The sequence below is a fragment of the Takifugu rubripes genome, chromosome 18, assembly GCF_901000725.2.
Source record: "Takifugu rubripes chromosome 18, fTakRub1.2, whole genome shotgun sequence".
In the NCBI taxonomy this organism is placed as follows: Eukaryota; Metazoa; Chordata; class Actinopteri; order Tetraodontiformes; family Tetraodontidae; genus Takifugu; species Takifugu rubripes.
The window spans coordinates 1,135,580-1,157,046 of NC_042302.1; the positions used below are offsets into that span (position 1 = coordinate 1,135,580).

The window sequence follows — 21,467 nt, forward strand, 5'->3', positions numbered from 1 at the left end:
GAGCAAACACCCAGACAGCTAACTCTTAAATCCCCTGTTTGAAGTTCACCCACAGGTGAGACAACTCAGCCTGACAAGTCCCCATCTCCACCCAGGGAACACACAACCAGTGTGCAGATAGAGGGGCAGGTCGTCACACCTCCTAAAGCTGGGGTGGGCATCGAGGGCCGTATCCAAGCCAGACTTTCTGTCCTACAGGTAAACACTTTCACCTGGGGTGAAAGCATTTCCTGCCTGGTAGGATGTAAATCCCGGCTTGAATTCAACCCTCGAGGAATGGATTTGACCTCCTCTGATGGGTAAGTCCAATGGGTAAGTGCATAGCTTGCATCTTGTCTCAGATTTGGTGAATGGGGTTGTTAGGATGGGTGTGTGTGCTGGTGTGTGGTAGATGGGGTGGATGTAATTTTGGGAAATGGTCTAGCTGAAGATCAGGTATGGACTAAGGGTCCCCTTCCACATAGTATATTTACTCGAAGTATACCTAGTCATTGTCAGCCAAAAGATATCTCAGAGTGTGCTGTTTATCCAGTCTGTGCAGTCACACGGACCATGACCAGGGTGCAAAAAGCGCAGAGTCCTACAGAGTACTACATCTTATGTGTCAGTCTTGGACGAGAATGGTAAAGCAGGCTCACATATACCGTATTTTCCGGACTATAAGTCGCCCTTTTTTCATAGTTTGTCAGGGGGTGCGACTTGTACTCCGGAGTGAATTATATGTGAAATAAATAAATCATTACAGAATTCCACATGTTTGTTATTTTCACACTGACAACCACAAGAGGGTGCCAATAGGCTTGTATACCTGTACCTGAGGAACGAGTTCCTCTAGCGACGCAGAAGAGGAAGCGGCGCTTCGTCTATGGAATGAGGCTTGATTGTTTGGTAAACTTGCTTGGACGTTCTTTATGCTATAGTTATCTGAATAACTGTTAATATGTTACGTTAACAAAGCAGACACGTACTTAGTTCGTTGTGAGTCATGTAGCTGAATGTGTTACGTTAGCATACCGTAACCCTATTCAGCCTGTTGCTAATTCATTCATTTGTTATGGTCGGTTGTACCAGGACCTGAAAGCAGGCAACACACAGTGGAGGATGGTGTCCGAAAAGCACCTTTATTGAAGGTTAATAAGAACAGTTCGGTCCAAGAGAGGCGTAGAGACCTTGACAGAATCCAAAAACAAGTCCACAAAGAAAAACTCATCACAATAGTCTAGTAACAAGAAGTCAGGGTTTCGTGAAGGGAACAAAACACGCCAACACTGGCAAATGGGAGTTCAGACTTTAAATAGAATAGATTGCCGATAGACCGTAGGTGCGTCTGCCTGCGGCACCAGCTGCAGCAAGAGAATGACTCCACCACGCCCCATGCAGGAAGAACCCAGCAACAAAGCTCCCAGAAGCTGGGAACCCAACATTATCATTTTAATTGCCTTTCAAGATGAAATGTATGTTCTTGGTCTCAGATTTTATCAAATAAATTTCCCCCCAAAATCCGACTTATAGTCCAGTGCAACTTATCTATTTTTCTTCTTTATTATGCAATTTTTGGCTGGCACGACTTAAACTCCAGAGCGACTTATATTCCAGAAAATACGGCAAAATAATTAAAAGAACCTGTATCGCGTAATATCTTTACTGGGACTAAATTACCCCCTGGCAAAGACACAAAACCCCGAGACTATGGATGATTTTGGGCCCTTCATTGTTTTACCATTCTCTTCGAATGGTCCAAAATCCTCCATAATCTTCCCTTGCCTAAGGTAAGGTTGCTGTACACCCAATTCAACTGAGGAGTTTGAACTGGTCAGAGCAGTGCACTGGAGAATTTATTTTTGGATTTGAGCAAGGAAGTCTCACCCTTTCAATGCCCAATGCCGTTGCAGTAATTACAGGATCCACCCACCACCTGCCTTTCTCGCACAACATGATCTAAACCTAAAGCATTGGAATTAGTCTTGTGAACTAAGATATATTCTTCAGCTAGAAACGCTGCCTGACTTGGTGAACTAACTTTGCACTCTGTAATATAAGTAGCCACATTATTAGGAAGAATTTTTAAACTGCTCCAATGTCAACAAGTCAAAGTGGTCCTCAAAGGTGTGAATCTCTGAGGCTGTACACCAACGAACAATGTGGGTGAATGAGAGTGGAATATACTTCTTGGGCTCTACCAGTCAAGGCACATTTTAACATAAATGCCTGATCACTCTCCGGCCACTTCCTAAACTCTGCTATGTGTTCAAACAATTAGAATGATTCTGGGTCTAAGTTCAATTTATTATTCTGTACCTCCAATTTACCCAACTCAGTCTTCTGTTTCAACTCATCCAAAGCCAATTCTCTTTGATGTTTAATTATCTCCAGTTCTACTTTTAACTGCAATTTATGAGACTGCTGTAGTTCTTTTTGCTGCCCAAATTCAAAGTTGTATCTGCAACTTCCATAAACTTAGTCCCCACCACAGTTAGAACTCCCTTTCCCAACAACCCCGCTTTTAAACTGCACTTAACAGAATCCTTTAGGTTCCTATCCAAAATCTCTATCTTGTAGTTCTCCGCAATTTGCAGGAAATGCACTGATCCAACAGTGTCACAGGAGACCCAATGAAGTCCTCAACAACAGATGCCATGCCTTCCCGTCCACACAAACCAACTAAAACAAAGAGAACGAGGGAAGGAAGGGAAACAAACAAGAAAAATGCAGTATTAGCAGAGTCTGGAACAGTTAAACTAGAATAGAACTCCCCCTAGCCCTGACTAACAATACAGAGCCCCCAACCACCCTGACTCCCTCCCTTCATGTCGCTACTGATGAAGGGGGTATTTATGCATTGCAGCCCAGTGTAGCGTGTTACCAGCCACTTTTCCTTGTACCATGGATGTGTCCCTGAGACAATTGCTCTACCCACTTTCTCAGCCACAGTAAGATACCCCAAGACTAGCTTCCCTTCTGGAAACCAGCCTTCTATACATCAATAGAGAGTCCCAAATGTTTTCTTTATTTAATGACACATGATTTGTGGAACTCAAAACACTGGCAGCTAACTAGAAGGCCACAACAGGTGCTCTCAACTCAGCCTGATGACATGTCCCAAGCTCCACCCAGGGAACACACAATCAGTGTGCAGATAGAGGGGGCAGGTCGTCACACAGCAAAAACTTACAGCTTCATTTTTAAAAAAAATGTGCCATATCTGTTGTGCAGGAGCACCGCATATGTCGCCACTACACTAGATTCCTGTAGAGTCCCATGAATCACACAAAATCACACCATTAATATATATATATATATATATATATATACAGTATATAAAAATAAAAAAAATTACGACCTTACAGTCCTAATTCTGATTTTAAACCCAGAATTCTGAGAGGGGGAATGTAGAATTCTATGGGAAAAGTCAAAACTTTTTTCTTTTCTTTTTTTTTTCTTTTTTTCCCCCCCAGTGGCCCTTATCAGTCTTATGTAATACGTAAACACAAATTATTAGATTTATTAAATCGTTTCATTGCTTGAGACCCTTATACAGTAATTAATGTGCACAATATGCTCTGTTCTTCTTCTTTGGTTTACCTAAATAATCTGATAAAATTAAAACTTGGTTTCCGGATACAGAGTCTGTGGAAGGAAAAGAAATGCAAGTATGCAATGTTACAAATGTTCATCATTAATGTAGCACAGTAGGTTATTGCCCATTCAGTTTAAATTAAAATCAACTGAATGAAGATGGATACATACATTTCTATCTCTGTTCCTTAAATCGGGATAATGCACAGTGACTGATGTAATAATCTGCAAAAAAGAACACAATAATTTTAGTATAGTCAATTCTACCAATGGCCTTTACTTTGGTAACAGCATACCTGTTCCATTTACTATTTGCACTACCTAAAAACAATCAATGGCTTTACCGTATCATCTTGAGTATTTTTGTCTTCACATTCTGGATGTTTCTCTAAGACATGCACCATGGCATCGTGCAATGTCAAAAAGAAAATCGATGGCTTAATTTCATCATCAAAGAAGCAACAGTCATGCAGTTTCTCTAGGATATAAGCTGCAGGTGGGGACAAACAACATATTATTAACTTAAAAAATATATAATTTCACTTCCTTCCTCCTCCTCCATCTACTTCCTGGTAGTGTCCATTAGTACTTACGATCACAGGCTACAATGTAGACGTCAACTTCAATCCGGATCAGCTCTTTTAACATCTTTCAAAGTCAAAAATAAAATAGAGTTGAGCAGGAATAAATAAAACTGCAGTTGCTGCTGTTGTGAACAGTAAAACTCACAGTTTTAAGGCCCTTAAGAGCTGAAATATCCAGAAAGGAGACAGCAGCAAAGTCTAGGATCAGGCTGTGGAGGTCTAATTTAGGGACAGAGATGTTAGCAGGGAGGTCAGCATTCCAATCTATGCTCACAGGAAGGTCTTTGAAGTCGATGGACATGTCTAGCTCCTCCATGTTGCTCTCATCTTCTGACTCCGTAATGGGTTGAAATGATGTATTCAGGAAACCTTTCTGTAATTTCAAAGAACAATTACTTTGGTTTCAGTAACAGGATCAATAGATGCCTTTTTTTCCTTTGGGTCTAGACTAGTTTCGTTTTGTTTCGTTTCGTTTTCTCCCGCTTATCCGGATCCGGGTCGCGGGGGCAGCAGCTTCAGGAGGGATGCCCAGACAGCCCTCTCCCCGGCCACCTCCAACAGCTCCTCCGGGGGGACCCCCAGCCGCCCCCAAGCCAGGCGAGAGATGTAATCTCTCCACCTGGTCCTGGGCCGGCCACGAGGCCTCCTCCCGGTGGGACATGTCCGGAACACCTCTAAAGGGAGGCATCCGGAAGGCATCCTAGTCAGATGCCCGAGCCACCCCAACTGTCTCCTCTCGATGTGGAGAAGCAGCGGTTCTACTCCGAGCTCTTCCCGGATGTCCAAGCTTCTCACCCTATCTCTAAGGCTGAGCCCGGCCACCCTGCGGAGGAAACTCATTTCAGCTGCTTGTATCCGCGATCTCGTTCTTTCGGTCATCACCCAACGCTGATGGCCATAGGTGAGGATTGGGACGTAGATCGACCGGTAAATCGAGAGCTTTGCCTTCCGGCTCAGCTCCTTCTTCACCACGACGGATCAGTTAAGCGCCCGCATCACTGCCGATGCCGCTCCGATCCGCCTGTCGATCTCACGTTCCATCCTACCCTCACTCATGAACAAGATCCCAAGATACTTGAACTCCTCCACCTGGGGCAGGACCTCCTCCCCAACCCGGAGAAGGCACTCGACCTTTTTCCGAGCGAGAACCATGGACTCTGACTTGGAGGTGCTGATCCGCATACCTGCCACTTCACACTCATTTGCGAACCTTCCCAGCATTTGTTGGAGGTCCCTGTTCGATGGTGCCAAAAGAACTATGTCATCTGCAAAAAGCAGCGACGAGATCTTCCGCCCACTGAAATCGACACCCTCCACTCCCCGGCTGAGCCTAGAAATTCTGTCCATAAAAGTTATGAATAGAACCGGTGACAAAGGGCAGCCCTGACGGAGACCAACCCTCACTGGGAACGAGTCCGACTTACAACTGGCTATCCGGACCAAGCTCCTGCTCCTTTGGTACAGGGACTGGACGGCCCTTATCAAGGGACCGTCCACCCCATACTCCTGGAGCACCCCCCACAGGATGCTCCAAGGGACCTGGTCATAAGCCCACAAATCACATGTGGACTGGTTGGGCAAACTTCCAACTCCCCTCAAGCACCCCAGCAAGGGTAAAGAGCTGACCCGTGGTTCCACGACCAGGGCAAAACCTGCATTGTTCCTCCTCGATCAGAGGTTTGACTATCAGTCTAATCCTCTTTTCCAGCACCCTGGCATAGACTAGTCTAAACCAGTGTTTTTGAACCAGTGCCGCGAGATACTGTCTGGTGTGCCGTGGGAAATTATCCAATTTGTGTGCCTGTGTGGTCTAGCGCCTGGCAGAGTAATCATGTAGTACTTTTCCATACCAGTAGGTGACAGCAGCACTGTTTTTTACACTGTGAAACCCTCGTAGCCAAGACTTTACCAGCAGACCTCGTTCCTGTGTTGGATGATGTTGTGCGCATAGTAAACTTTGTAAAGTCACGACCTGTGAAAAGTCGCATATTTGCGGCTTTGTGTGAGGAGATGGAAGCGGAGCATAAAGCCTTTCTGTTTCATATGGAGGTCTGGTGGTTGTTGCGTGGCAAGGTGCTGGCCCGTGTTTATGAGCTGCGAGAGGAACTTAAAGTGTTTCTGACAAATGAGGGGTCCGATTATGCAAAGCTGCTTGCAAGTGATGAGTGGTATGCAAGGCTGGCATACCTGGCAGATATTTTTCATCATCTGAATGAACTGAACAGACAAATGCAAGGCTGAAATGAAAACCTGCTATAAGCGAAGATAAAATAAATGGATTCCGTTCAAAGGTGCAACTCTGGCAGCAGCATGTGGAAAGTGGCAATCTTGAAATGTTCCCACTCACCAATAAAAGGCAAGATGCTGATATTGCTGCACTGTGTGAAATAATAGTTAAACATTTGAAAACTCTTGAGTAGAAAATGTCATTTTATTTCTCTTTAGCCTCCACGGAGTGCCTTGACTGGGTTAGGGACCCATTCAGCTCAGCACCAGCTTTTGGAAAGGACATGACTTTACAGGAGCAGGAGGAACTAACTGAACTGAGACGAGATCGTGGTCTCAAGCTTAGCTTTGCTGATCTACCTTTGGACAGTTTTTGTTTGGCAGCTGCCAAGGAGTTCCCCATGTTGGCCAACAAAGCTATTTTGACATTGCTCCCATTTTCCACAACATATCTGTGTGAGGTGAGCTTTTCAAGACTGACTGCTGTAAAAGCTATAAACAGAGAAAGACTGAGAGCTGTGGAGGAAGAGCTTCATGTGTGTCTTTCATCAATTCCTGCCAGGATATCAGCTCTATGTTCATCCAAACAGGCCCAGGTTTCATACCGAGTGAGAATAAATATGAAAGATTGTAAAATACTTTTTTCTTTATGTTTATTTGATTCCTATTCAAGATTTTATAATATGTCATTTTCAATGTTAAATAAATCTTATATTCTAATCTTACTTGTATTTATTTATTCTGTTTCTATACTTTGTAAATACAAAACCTAGTCTACAGTGATATTAATCCATGTTAGGCTGCTACTACAATTCAATTTCCCTACGGGGATGGTTAAAGTACATCTTGAATCTTGAATATTAACAATATTACACATATTGTTAATATAAGCTTTTTTTCACGTTTTGAGCTGGTGGTGTGCTGTGGGATTTTTTTAATGAAAGAAATGTGCCTTGGCTCGAAAAAGGTTGAAAAACACTGGTCTAGACTAGTACAACCATATTTTTGAACTTTTTCGAGTAGGATCAGTTAAAACTGCATAGATTCAACTCTAGGATAACACAGAGGAGCTTTTAATATAAGAGATTAAAGGAGGGTAGGTTTCCTTGTTTGAAACTAAATAAGAGTACAGAAGAATAAGAAGAAAGTAAATGAAAATCACTAGGCGACACTGCAGCCCATGGTCCTTAATATGAGGAGGAAGAAAACAACTTTTCATTGTAAAACATTCTAATGCTGATAATAGAACAATGTCAGTAATACTCACTGATGTCCACTGTAAATCTCCTTTCTTCAGTAGTTTCCGAATCATCCTCAGTGCTTTATTCCTCTTTCTCAACACTTTCAGGGGATTAAAACCAACCTGCAAATTTATGAATTAGCAAAAAGAACAGTGGGTCTTATTTTCTGTCCATCTGTTTATGATATGGGGTCATAGTTTTACTTACAGCTTCTGTTAGCTTGCTCCTGAAGAACTCAATGTTGGCAAAGAAAATGGGTGCTGGTATCCTAAAGATAATCACTCCTTTTGGCTCAATTATCTACAGAGATTTATGACCATTATTCCCAAATTACATCCAAGTCCTGGCCAAGTACAGCTACTCTTAAAGACACTACTTACATTGGTATAATCCTTCCTGTCTTTGTAGATATCTGTACCTCTGATGTTGGCAAGTACACTGCAGCGAGGGCTAAAAGAAAATAACAAGAACAATCCACAAGCAAATATTACAAATATATCGAAGACTTCAAGCTATGTGGATATGCTATCAGTGATATGCTATCAGCTACCAGTTTTACAGCTATGGTTAAACAGTTTTAAAAATACCTCAAATCTGTTGTGTGATTAGTGGTACAATGACAAGAGGACCCAAGGATGGAGAAAGAAGGGAAGTACAATAAGATAGAAAGTACAACCAGCAAGAAAAAAAGACTGAAAGAGCTTTCCTAAATATGTGTAGAATGATTGTTGAAGTATAATTATGTGATGCAAAATCCAATAAAAAAGGGGGGAAAGAAAAAAGCAGAGGAAAACCCTGCCTTTATCTAGACACACAAGATGATGTCAAATGCATCAAATTAATGTGGAAAAGCAGTCGATTTGTTAGACGCTTACAACTGAGTCCTCAGGATGACGCTGATCAGTTCCACACCGAGACCTACGGCTAATCCAAGATCCAACCCCAGCAGGATGGATGCAATGCAAGTACCTAACCACACCACCTGCACCGTTTCAGAAAAATTATTCTCAAATTGAATAAACTGACTTGGTCTCTAAAAGTATACTATTTATCAGTCTGTAACTTTACTTACACAGTCTGGTTTGTCCCTTCTCCACAGGTATGGGATTTCTCTAACCTGCATCAGCATGCCCTTTAGATTTACAATGACCACAGCACCTAGGACGGACTGTCGCGATGTTGAATCATGATTAGAGTCCAGCCACATTCGTAAAACTTGATTTATGTGATTCTCTGAAGTTATGAGGTTTACCTTAGGAAGTGGATCAAGGAGGAAGCCAATGGCCAGTGTTACAATCATCACAATAAGAGCAGACAGCACACCAGCAATCTAAAAATGAAACAGTATGGCTGAGACCAAGGGCTTATCTCTGCAACCCCTCATTTTTTAATGAATATTTTACAAAGAGTGTGCTTTGCCCTGTATATATGTTTCTAGATTACCCCAGAAAAGATGCACTGTACTTCAGCCTTTGGCCATTCCCTTATGTTATAATGCTCAAATTGGCATATCCTTCATTGTATTGCACAGATTGTATATTAAGTTGTTAGAACATTATTTGCATTTTAAACCAGGGCTCCCATTCATAAAAGTTGCTGAATTCATTATTGATGTGCCATTTTTTTCAATGCAGATATTACCTGAGTCTTTCCGCCCGTGCTTTCCTGCACTGCACTCCTGGAAAGAGCTGTACTTGCAGCAAAGGACTTAAATGAAGCTCCAAAAATATTACTGATGCCAAAAGCTATCAGCTCCTATAGCCAAATAAGACAATAAAACAACAAGCACCCTGTAATCCAAAACCAGGATTAACCAAACACTTTGAGTAAATACTTGAACTTTACCTGGTTTCCATCTATGGTGTAATCATGCTTTACAGAATAGACTTTTGCCACGGAGAAAGCTACAGCAAACCCCACTATGGCCATGGGAAATGCTTCCACTGCTGTTTCCTTGAAAATGTGTAGGTTTGGGGCTATGGGTGACTCGTACCTGCAGATGGATATCGGTGTGAAATTATTCCATAATATCAACTGATGGACGGATGGACGGACGGACGGACAGATCTATCTATAGCTCCAGTTATCTGCAAATTGAGGTCATCTCCTTTTTTGGATTTTTCCAGATTCAGGTAAATAAAGTTCTTTAAATATTTTGTGTGTTTATTACAATGTCTAGAACACATACATAATTAGTTAATTTGGAAAACAATCATCTAATTTGAGCTATTATTTGGCCTGACATAATTTTAGTCCACTTATCAAATAAAAATGATAACACTTATCAAATTTATTGTTATGAATTACACTTGGAATAGTTTTATTTCCATGTGACCGAACTATTCTGAAATTATTAAAGTATTTCTATACATACACAAAAGATTCTGTACAACAACTGGAAAACAAAAATTTACCAAAAATAATTTCTAACTTACCCTTGTGGAATATAGCCAACTACATCAATTCCATATTTTACCCTGAAGTCAAAGGCGTATGAAACTCCACATGCGATGACAGTCTAAGGTAGCAATAAATGTTGAATAAGATTAATTCCAAATGTATCTACATGCTGTACTCCTAAACTATTCAGTGGTAGATTATATTGCATTTAAAGGACATTGTTTATGGGATCATTCAGATTAAGGGCTATTGATAACCTCGCTCCAGTCCAGTATAACACATAATCACTGATATCTTCTATCAACATTTGCAGTCATTAGTTATGGAAATATCCATCATGTGTTGCTATTGGTACTCACCATGATGACCTCTATAGGGATGGGAACAGGCAGCTTGGATTTAAATCTGTCATTTAGTTCCTTGACAATGAACACCACCACCATGATCACTAATGCGATCACAACGTCACACACATTAGTAGAGGTTATCTTAGCAAAGATAATCTCCAGGGTCTATAAAAAAACCAAAACACACAAAATAAATAAATTATGTAGGATCCCTGCATGTAATAAGACTAAAATACTTTAAATGTATCTGTAATTACATATATAATAGCAAGGGGTCCACTGATGCCTGGAACCTGTAATCCTAACACAAACTTGAGCTGAGACACCAGGATATGGATGGCTGCTGCTGTGGTGAAGCCGGACACCAGAGTGTCAGACAGGTACATGACAACGAACCCCACCTGCAGGACACCCATGGCTAGCTAGATGACACGGTGAGATAATAAAATAAATGAATGCAATTTTATTGCAAAACATACCAGGAGAACATATAGAATACCATCTATACACTGCATAGGTCTAATTTGCTGTTTCATTACTGTAGCACTTGGGGTGCTTTTGGCTATTCTCATCTCATCTTCTTAACCGCTTTATCCCTTTCAGGGTAACAGGGAGGGGTTCTAACCAACAATCCTTCGCTTCTCATCACAGTTCCCAACAGAATGAGCTCCCACTGCCGTATTGACCATATTGACTTTGCAGCACTGAGAAAATGCACCTGTGGGAAACTGCTTTTGTGCTCATGTTGTCAAAGACAAGATGTAAAGGTGCACAAAGATTATGTCTCTTCTCTCCTCTGTTAGGAAGGTTCCTGTTTTGGTAAAATAGTAGGAGTTTATACTTAGGGGGCGCTCCCCATCCCACCAGCTGTCCTTTTTTGTCACCTGATCTAATGTGTAAATGACCTACAGGTCTTAAAGTCATATCAAGTCATATTAGCTGATGATGATTGAAATGGTGAGTACAAATCTGACTCTCATTGTTCTGACACTTATAGACAATTCATGATTCACCTGCATGATACCAGTCAGAAAGGTCACAGATGAGGCTACGAGAACTCGCTGCTCATCTCTGGTCAGGCCTTCAAAGCCCGTAATGTTGACAGGAGGACCTTCATCTGGGACCAATCTGGTGACCACTGAGCCAATCATAAGACACAAGACTGGAAATGGACCTGCAGAGAGTGAGAATTGAATTCTGTTCTTCAAGAAGCTTGTTCAAAATCTATAGTAACAATATACAGTATATGCCACTCACCTACAGAGATGTGTCTGGATGTGCCAAAGAAAAAGTAAATTACAACAGGGAAAAATGCAGAGAAGAGCCCATACCAGGGAGGTAAAGAGGCCAGCAGACAGTAGGCCAGACCTGTAACATTTTAGAAAATGAACGAAACAGTTATTTTCATGAAGAAGAGGGTTTTTTTTATACAATCTGGGATTTTGAAAAAGTAGCACGGAATGCCCTACTTTAAAAAAAAATATCCAATAGTTTGCCAAGAATCCTTTTGACTCTTTGGGATTTTGACAACAAAATGTTCAAAGCACAAGAGAATCAAGTTATTTTATTACCACCAGCTCTTACAGCATGACTCTGAATCCAAGGAAGAAAGGGGAAAAAAATGAACCAAAGCAACCTCTGGTTTGTAACTTTACTTTAGGAAAAAAGATCACCCAATCAGCTTCTTCTCAAAGTCAGATACCTGAGGAGAAGTAGCTGAATGGGTGACCTTCAGTAAACTCGCAGTAATGCCAGCATAAAGACCATTTCAATAGTCCAATTGAAAGTTAATAAAGGCCCAGATAAGAACCTCAAAACCTAAAAATAATGCAGCCCTTACCTGGATAAACACCTCTATAATTCAAATGAGAATTACATACAGAGATAATTTGTTTTGGACATAATTCAGATTAATAACAGAAGATATTGCAAAATTAAAGACAAATTTTTGTCACCACAGAAAATAATATGTGGTGACAAAGAGCCCTTAACTTCTCCCGTACAGATTGAGGGTTCCTGGTTCAAGTCCCGGTCTGGGAAAAACTTTGTGGGTGTTCTGATAGTAGTGGGAGGTACAAGGACACCTTCAGAGCACTGCTGAGGTACCCTTGAGCAAGGTAGCAAACTCTAATGCTCATATCTGGCCCTAGAAGACTTGCTAATACAGGGCTGCCTTCCCTATGTGCAGCTGATTTTGGTTCAAGTAATCCGAAAGTGATAAAGCACTCAAGAAAAGAACAAATAATAAAGCTATAATTGTGGCTCCTATCTTAACATGTTTACTGTTTAATGGTACATCCATAAATTCTGTTTCATTTTAAATATTAACCTTTCTAAATCATTAAATAAACAGATCAAAGGTTGACTGTCATACAGTATAAGGACGATATTGTGAATAAAATAGCTGTTTCTAGGTTATATTGGTTTTCTGACAGAATCAGCAGCTGAATAACGGCTGAGGTTTCGCAAAGAGGCAACAATTGATACTTATATTTTACCAGATTGGTTAAAACAAAGAAAAACTCTTCACCTTGCAGGACTGCTACGAGTCCGGTGCTGACTCCAGACACAATATCATTTAACAGCCACTCCTTGATTCGATAGATTTTAATCCAACCGACTATAGGCAGTAGGGACAAAGCTGTATTCTTGGCTCGTTTGGCATCACATCTAGAACAGCACAAAAGCACACCCGTTCACCCATTTGTCTTTCACAAAGAAAACATGAGAATAGCGCTAATTAGATATTTCAGCTCTCTTACCTTTTGTAAAAAAACAAACCCCAAACAAATGGGTAAAAACAACAGTAACACCTTACATTGATTTTGTGGACTGATACTTCCATGCAAAATCCTCCTTTATGAACTTTTCAGTTATATTTATATTCAGTTTTCAATAATAAATAGCTCAAAATACAGATGATAATAACATTTTATATGTGTTTTCTTTTTCTTATTCATGTTTAGTGTTTCAGATTTACTCCAGATTTGTGCATAGCTTCCACCTTAAGTATACTGGTCAGGTTAAACTGCAATAACTAACAGCTATTAGATAGGATCTATAATATACTATTTTAATCTACAACGGACAGATTTGTGATTGTGTTCACAATCTTCTGACCAAAGAAGACCAAAATAATTATTTTTCCTTACTTGAAGTACTGCTTGACATGATCCAGGGTGGTCTTATGGGGCCTGCAGACTTTTTCATGCTCCTCAGCAAAAGAATCCTCCGAATACAACGCCCTGGCCACCAAGTATTGTTTCGCTCCCACTCGCTGCATCTCGCCTCTGCTGCCCTCAGAACTTGTGCTTCCGCTCTATGTAGCTCTGATGTTCATTAATCACATCAAGTTAGGAAACTGTCCTGTTTTTGAACATCACTTATCAAAGAAAATTAACAGCAAACAACAAAGGTCCAGACCCTCCAGGACAGGCAGAGCCAGATCAGACTCTGCACTGTTTTGGCTTGATGTGTCAGACTTGATCGGAGCTCGGCAACAGCAGAGAGGGTGGTTTTGAATTGTATCATTAAATTCTCTTTCAACATTAGATTCCAGCTCTTTGGAAAAAAGTCCTTGAAATTCCAATGATGTCACACACACACTCTTTGTTTATGGCACTAACCTTCCTTTTCATGCCAAATCTACACTACAACGTGTCTAACATACCTGTTAGTCTTATTTTGTCCCAAATCCAAACTCTGCACTCTTCCTCACCCTCTAGCTCGATCAACTGTGACCACGGACGGCTGTGCAATTAATAAATGTCACATCTCCTGCTTATCACAACTGTAATTATTAACAGCAATTATGATGAAGCATTTGTTCTTGACAAATGCTAGATGCCTGCCTCAACCTTGACCATTGTCCTGAGGACCTATAACCTACAAATATCACTACAAACATTTCAAGTATTAATAACGGTTGGAAGATATTGTACTGAGAGCCAGAGAAGTGAGGATGTGGACAGGGCAGGCAGGTCAGAATGCGAGGGTGGGGGCAATTATTGTTATGAAGTTGAAATAAATGGAAGTGGAAGTATTTATTCAGCTTGGAAAATTGGCTGTAAGGCTCTGCTCAGCACATTAAGGGTGAACAGCAACCGAACTGTAGGAATGCAAAATACTTTTACTCGGTGTGATCGCAAACTATCACAATGTAACTTCAGATTTCTCAGAACACATTTTGCAACAGACAAAAAGATACATTCACAGTTTTCCAGCAACACTAAATGATAATATAGGGGATTTTACTGTCACTATGACGTCTGACCATCTTTGAAATTTGAGTCCCTGAAACTTTATTATTAAATGTCAGTGTGAAGATAAGGTTAATGATGATACATTGTGATATATGTATGTATGATATACGTATGTTTAAACTGAAGTTTACAAATGGTAACCCTAACTACACAATAAAGATGCTGATGTTCTCTCTGTGTGTGTGTGTGTGTGTGTGTGTGTGTGTTTCTCCTTGCATCAGGTCCCTGTGCGGGTCTCCTCAGGTTGTGGAGTTGTCAGCAGAGAAAGAGGATAAAAATAAATGTGTAATTGTGTGAAGATGGTGCTGCAGTAATTTCAGAGAATTTCAAAAAGATAAGAGAATTGTTTGTGTTTCAGCATAGATAAGGGAGATGGTTGTAAGTGTTACAATTTCACACCCCGGCACACAAGAACATTAACTTCTTGTACATACAAATAGCCCTCATCCCCAATATGCTGTAACTTGTGTGAACAAAGTAGAGTGACGTGGAAACAAGGATCTGTTCATTCCTTGATAACACCAAGGACAGCCAGCATCCACCTGGTTGTGTCTCTATTTGTATTCCAAAAAGAGTCACAGTCAGCTGCTACCCAAACCTCCTCTTTGACCGTCATCAGCAGAGGTATGGATTTAAGTCACGTGACTTAGAGTAACACTTATATGACCCATTTGAATCCCAACATCAATCAGCATTGATCTTTTACGATCTTCCCGCAAACACTGTAAATTTCTTACTATGTGGCCCATTTCCATTCAATAATTTTCCCATTGTTAAGATGGAGAGCCTTTATATTAATTGTACAAATGTGTAAAATGTGGTTAGAGGTGCGCCATCTGCAAAAATTAAAATATAAAGACATAAAAAGAATAATCAGGCAGGTGATACAAAATTAGTCAACATAAAACTGAGACACCAAGCAGCATTATGTGAGTCTGTGAGGGATTGGGCTGGAAGCCAGAGGATTTCTTTGTAAGGTTCCCAGTTGTGGACCAGAAATTGCAAAGTAGTAGTCGGAGAAGTGATGAGATGTTTTCAGAGCCCTGCTGAGGTGCCTTTCAGCAAGGTTAGAAAAACCTGAAACGCTCTAAGCACTTGTCCACAGCAACTTAAACACAATTTTCACCTCTCTGGTAATGACTACATTTCTTCATTATTCATATATATTACATGTATCTTGTACAGCATGTAGTGACCAAAACAATTATTTCTCCTAGATGGGATTTGGTGGGATAATCCTAACCCGAAAGAAAGTATGATTGAATTTCACTTTCCTGGACAAACAAGAGATGTTGACCATTTTCAAGCCACCCTTATAGTGAGTAATCAGTCTGACCTGCTGCCCACTACCTGAATATAGAGCTTATGCAGTCATGTCTTCTCTTGAAGGAATAAATACCGTAATACCTTTAAATACCTTTAAATACCGAGTTAAAAAATACACAAAATATTGAGCTCTATCCTACAATATCACCTCAGAGGATTATTCATTCAGTTAAAGTAATAAATTCTGGCGATTATTTATGACAGAATCAGACTTGTCCAGGTTAAAGTAAATCATTTATGGATTTTCAAAACATACATTCATATTATATGCACAATAACTACAGTTGTGTTTTTACTGTGTTGTGTACATTAGCAATTGTCAGGGGGGAACCTCATATATATTTTTTTATAGTGACGAATAAATAATTAAACAGGATGTGATCACAGCATGTTCAGATCAGTCAGGAGGTCACTGAAATATAAACAGCAAAGTGAAATCTGGCCGATACTGAATTGTTCATATTGTTACTAAAACCCCCCACTTCCAATGTAAAACAACGCTGGAGATTTTTGTATGTTTTCTGTCAAACATTATCCAGGCTAGAGAGTGTACTGGAACAACAACAAATCGCTCAGTATCGTGCTTGTGTACAATAAACACGCGAGGCAGCTGAAAGGCATTTTGATGGCAGAGACTTTAAACCCGTCAGAGGCAATAAATAGTGGCAACCATAATGTGAAGATAATGTCGGCAGACAAAAGCTATTTGCTAATCTTTTTGATAATACAACACAGATAGCATTAAATACTACTAATAAAGTACATGTAGGGCTCGGCTGCTTTGTCTATCATCAATTCTTAATTATAATTAGTTTGATCACTCTTAAAATGATAATCAAACACCAGTGTTAAATGACAGGTACCTGATTAACGATGGGCCTTAAATATCTTTAGAATTGTTCAAAATGAAGATCCTCCAGAAGTTACAGACCACTGCGAGAAGTGACTTTCTCAGAGAAAGAGACTGCATCTCTTGCATGTCACTGACCATGCTGTATTCTGCTGCAGTGTTTGAGAAGGAGGCAAACTTTATTCTCTTATGAAGCAACATTAAGTTCAGGAACCTTTAGACCCAGAATATACAAAGTGGGAGGGTCCCATGGTTATGTCAACCACTTGCAATCCTTTCAAAATGAGTTTTTTGACCATGAATACTGAAAACTGGAAAATACATACTTAAAGACTAATTCCAACAACACATACTATATAACTGTTTAGAATGATTTTCTGTCATTTTTGTTACCATCCTTAGTTTCCTCTGATTGCCACTACAGCGTGAGACAGTAAAACATTCAGACATGAGTTAGTGTTTAGGCAGGGCCTTTTAATGTTCATGATGGTAACTGTTAAAGTTGAAACAGAGTCAACAAAAGACACAGACACAGTTAGCCTTGCGAGGGAGAGCGAGCAACAGTTCACTCTAGAACACCCTCCGTCGCTCTGCTGCTCCTCTGCAAACCTCCTTCCTTTATTCACATCAGCTCGTTATCCATGTGGAATTTCACCTCCTCCCAAGTGTACTAAATCAAGAGAAGTGAAAAACAATCTGTTTCTTCTTCATCTACTTAGGTGCTAAACATACAAATGCATTTAAACGATAACAATAGAATGATTATTCTCACATAACACATCACATGAACGCCTTTCTGGGTAAAGAGGATGTATGTTTTCTTCTAGAAGATGAATTCAATGTACTTGATTGTTATTTCTGGCAGCCCGTTTGACCTTATCTGTTCTATTACTTAGCGATGACTACAATGCAAAGACCAATAGAAAAACAAATAAATCAAAGCACAATAAGAAGTGGAAAATGTTCCCAACCATGCAACGCTGGTGCTGGAACAATATTTGGAAGACGTATTAAAGAGAGCACAATGCTATACTGTTTTATCACCAGTAGTGAACTTGCAGCAAGTTGTCATTGGGCTTAAAAATATGTAAAATTAAAAAAAATAAAAAGCCCACACAAAGCATGAAAGCATGAACACACAAATTAGACATGCATCTGAGATAACTGTAAAACTGTAAACTGGTGATAACACATTGCTGTAATTATTATCATGATCACTTTTGCTGCTGTTTTTGTGGTTGCCATTGATAATAGTGACGGAAATATTTCTGATAATAATAAACAGAAGGGGCAGGAGTCTTCAGATCTCAATTAACCTGCAGTCCACCCTACAAACTAACCTCTAACCTCTTGACTTAAAGGTTCTTTTCTTCTTTTTTTACACCTGGTATTAAAGTTTACATAATTGGTCATACTTACAGACTCAAAATACAGGGCTAACATTACATTTGTATGTATGTATGTATGTATGTATGTATGTATGTATGTATGTATGTATGTATGTGTTGATTTTGTACTTGTTTTTATGTCGTGTTTAAACATACAGTTGCCTGTTACTTGATTCTTGTGACCCTCCAAAGCAGAGATGTCAAACGTACGGCCCGCGGGCCGGATCAGGCCCGCAACAGGGTTTAATCCGGCCCGAGAGAGGATTATGTAAAGTATAAAGATGAATTTACATTTTTTAATCAACTGCTGTTCTAAATGCATCCATTGGATAGTGCAATAGCAATTATGTTAAGCAAGCAACCTGTTTTTACCGGGGCAGAGCAAGTAGGTCAAACAAGAGCCAATCAGATGAGCTCTTGTGTGTTTTGCCCGCGCGATTTATTACGGTTTCTACTTTTAGCATTTTATGCTTTTCACCCTCACTGCCCCAAAATGTCGCTGTCAAAAAAGAGAAAAATAGACACCGAGTGCAGAGTATTTCAAGAAAGATGGTCATCCTCCTATTTTTTCACGGAAGTGAATGGGAAAGCAGTATGTTTGTTGTGTTCACACGTTGCAGTGCTAAAAGAATATAACCTTCGTCGCCACTATGTGAGTTTTCAAATATGATAACTTTCAAGGACAGTGGAGAAAAGAGAAGGTGGATGAACTGTTGTCTAGTCTGAAGAAACACCAGTCCGTTTTTACTCACAGCCGAGACATCAGTGGTCAAAGCTAGTTATCTCATTGCTAAAGAAATCGTGGTGGCTTCAAAACCATTTAGTGAGGGCGAATTAATAAAAACATGCATGGTGACGGCAGCGGAGATCGTGTGCCCTGAAAAGCGACAGGCTTTTGCAAATATCAGCCTGACAAGAAACACCATCGCAGACAGGATTTCTGATCTTTCAGTGGATTTGGACAGCCAGTTAAAAAACAAAGTCAAGGCTTTTCTTGCTTTTTCAGTTGCAATTGATGAAAGCATGGACATCAGAACTTTCAAATAAATTGAAATGATTTATGATTCATAGTGATGTTATGCTTGCACTATTTTGGATACACTGAGGTCAGACTACAGCTTTTTGTTTATATGTTGATGTGCTATTGTTTTTAATTTATTTTATTTGTATATTTAGCCTATTCTTGATTTGTGACTGTGGTTCTTGCAGTTTTTTGGGCAACAGAGTTTTATCATTTTTATCTACATTTCCGCCTGAGAAATGTCACCCTGATATAGTTCTGTGGTTTGGGATACTGTTTTGGTTCTGTGAATCACTGAGACATTGTGTGTTCTCTGTCCGCAGAATTTTCATGTTGCTCTATGTGGCCCTTGAGCTAAAATGAGTTTGACACCCCTGTTCTAAAGGAAACAGAGCGTAAAAGCAGGGTTAAATGCAGAATGTGGTCTGCAGCAGAACATGGATTTCCCCCCAATACTTTTTTATTTTAGTCCAAAGTTATGTGGTCCCGTCCCGTCTTCTTAACCGCTTCATCCCTTTCCGGGGCACGGGGAGGTTACACAGTGGCCGAACGCAGGGTCCACCCCTGGATGATTCGCCAGTTCATCGCAAGGCCCTCTATGAACATTTGTGAGATCGGTACCTTGCTCAAGGGTACCTGGGCAATGCTCTGGAGGTGTTCTGGCACCTTCCCCTACAACTAGAATACCTTCCATGTTTTGTTATGTTGTAGATATCATGTATGTGCATGTTCATCCCAGAACACTGACAATATAAAATAATTCACTATCACTCAAGCATTGTTAGATTAGATTAGAGTAGATTAGATTCAACTTTATTGTCATTACACATGTCACAAGTACAAGGCAACGAAATGCAGTTAGCATCTAACCAGAAGTGCTTAAGTAGCGAATAAAACTGTGACGGGTATATACAATATATACACACAATGAATATGTTTATGATATCAATCTATATGTTTGTATTTACAGAGTTCACAGATATGTAAAGGGTATATAAAGTCATTGCAACCAAGAAAAAAAATATATACAGGCTGTATGGTGCTGAATTTCCTACAGGGTCAATGTTTTACCTATACAATAATGATAAAATATGGTAAGAATGTGCACAGTATGGAAAGCAGTGCAAGTAACCGGAAGTGGGTAGTGCAAATAACAGATGTAAATAGTGCAAATAACAGATGTAAATAGTGCAATTATTGTAACAGATGTAATCAGTGCAAATAGAGTGAATGTACAATCAGTCAGTCCAGACGGGGTTATTGTGCCTGAAGGGAGGTAAAGTGAGAGGGGTCAGAGTTCAGCAGTGGGGAAGAAGCTGTTTCTGAACCTGGTGGGTTTTGTCCAGAGGCTCCTGTAGCGCCCCCCAGAGGGCATGAGGGTAAACAGTCCATGCGCTGGGTGACAGGAGTCTTTAGTGACCTTCTTGGCCCTCCTGTGACAGCGCCTCCTGTATATGTCCTCAATGGCAGGAAGAGAAGCTCCAGCTATTCGCTGGGCGGTCTTCACCACCTTCTGCAATGCCTTCCGGTCTGAGGGAGAGCAGTTCCCATACTAGACCATAATACAGCTGGTAAGGATGCTCTCGATGGTGCAGCGATAGAAGTTCACCAGGATGTCTGAAGAGAGGTGGTGTTTCTTCAGAGTCCTCAGGAAGAAGAGACGCTGGTGAGCCTTCTTCACCAAACTGGAGCAGTTAGTCGTCCAGGTGAGGTCCTGTGAGAGGTGGATCCCCAGGAATTTGAAGCTGGACACACGCTCCACCGCTGCTCTGTTGATGTGGATGGGTGGATGTCCGTCTTCCTCCTGAAGTCCAGGACGAGTTCTTTGGTTTTATTGGTGTTGAGCAGCAGGTTGTTGTTGTGGCACCACGTAGCTAAGCGGTCCACCTCCTCCCTGTAAGCTGACTCATCCTTATCCTTGATGAGGCCAATCACCGTGGTGTCATCTGCAAACTTGATGATGGTGTTGGAACCATGTCATTGTGATGCAATCAGTCATTGTGATGACTGATTGCATTTTCTATTATTACACCTTGAATGTATTAGGCGAGAGACGCCGACATTCCATAGTGGGATGTGGGCGTGAGACCGTGTCTCAAAGTGACAATCTTAGCAGCATTTTAGCAGCACCTACCTGTCTGTATATCACATGCCTCTAGATATTTAATCAACTTTGGGGATGGTTTGTTATTTCAAGAACATTTTGGACTTTATAATGTGGACAATAATGCACAATAAATATTGCT

The 21,467-nt window shown here is 40.5% G+C and overlaps 1 protein-coding gene across 2 annotated transcripts; it reads right to left on the reverse strand.

Annotated features, from left to right (window-relative positions):
* Positions 1–1,105: 1,105 nt before the first annotated feature.
* LOC101065788 (chloride anion exchanger) lies at positions 1,106–16,956 on the reverse strand. Of its 2 annotated transcripts, none has more exons than XM_003978514.3 (21): positions 16,826–16,956; positions 13,527–13,703; positions 12,905–13,044; positions 11,632–11,742; positions 11,388–11,548; positions 10,632–10,796; positions 10,387–10,539; positions 10,063–10,145; positions 9,473–9,620; positions 9,269–9,382; positions 8,880–8,957; positions 8,700–8,795; positions 8,503–8,609; positions 8,008–8,077; positions 7,835–7,927; positions 7,654–7,749; positions 4,306–4,533; positions 4,170–4,224; positions 3,921–4,066; positions 3,748–3,801; positions 1,106–3,627 (listed from the first exon to the last, which is right to left on the reverse strand). In XM_003978514.3, the coding sequence occupies exons 2-21, from the start codon at positions 13,655–13,657 to the stop codon at positions 3,601–3,603; spliced, it is 2,256 nt and encodes a 751-aa protein (XP_003978563.1). In that variant the 5' UTR covers positions 13,658–13,703; positions 16,826–16,956; the 3' UTR covers positions 1,106–3,600. The 2 variants fall into 2 exon arrangements, with proteins under 2 accessions (XP_003978563.1, XP_029681703.1); XM_029825843.1 differs by lacking the exon at positions 16,826–16,956 and adding an exon at positions 14,045–14,783.
* Positions 16,957–21,467: the final 4,511 nt, after the last annotated feature.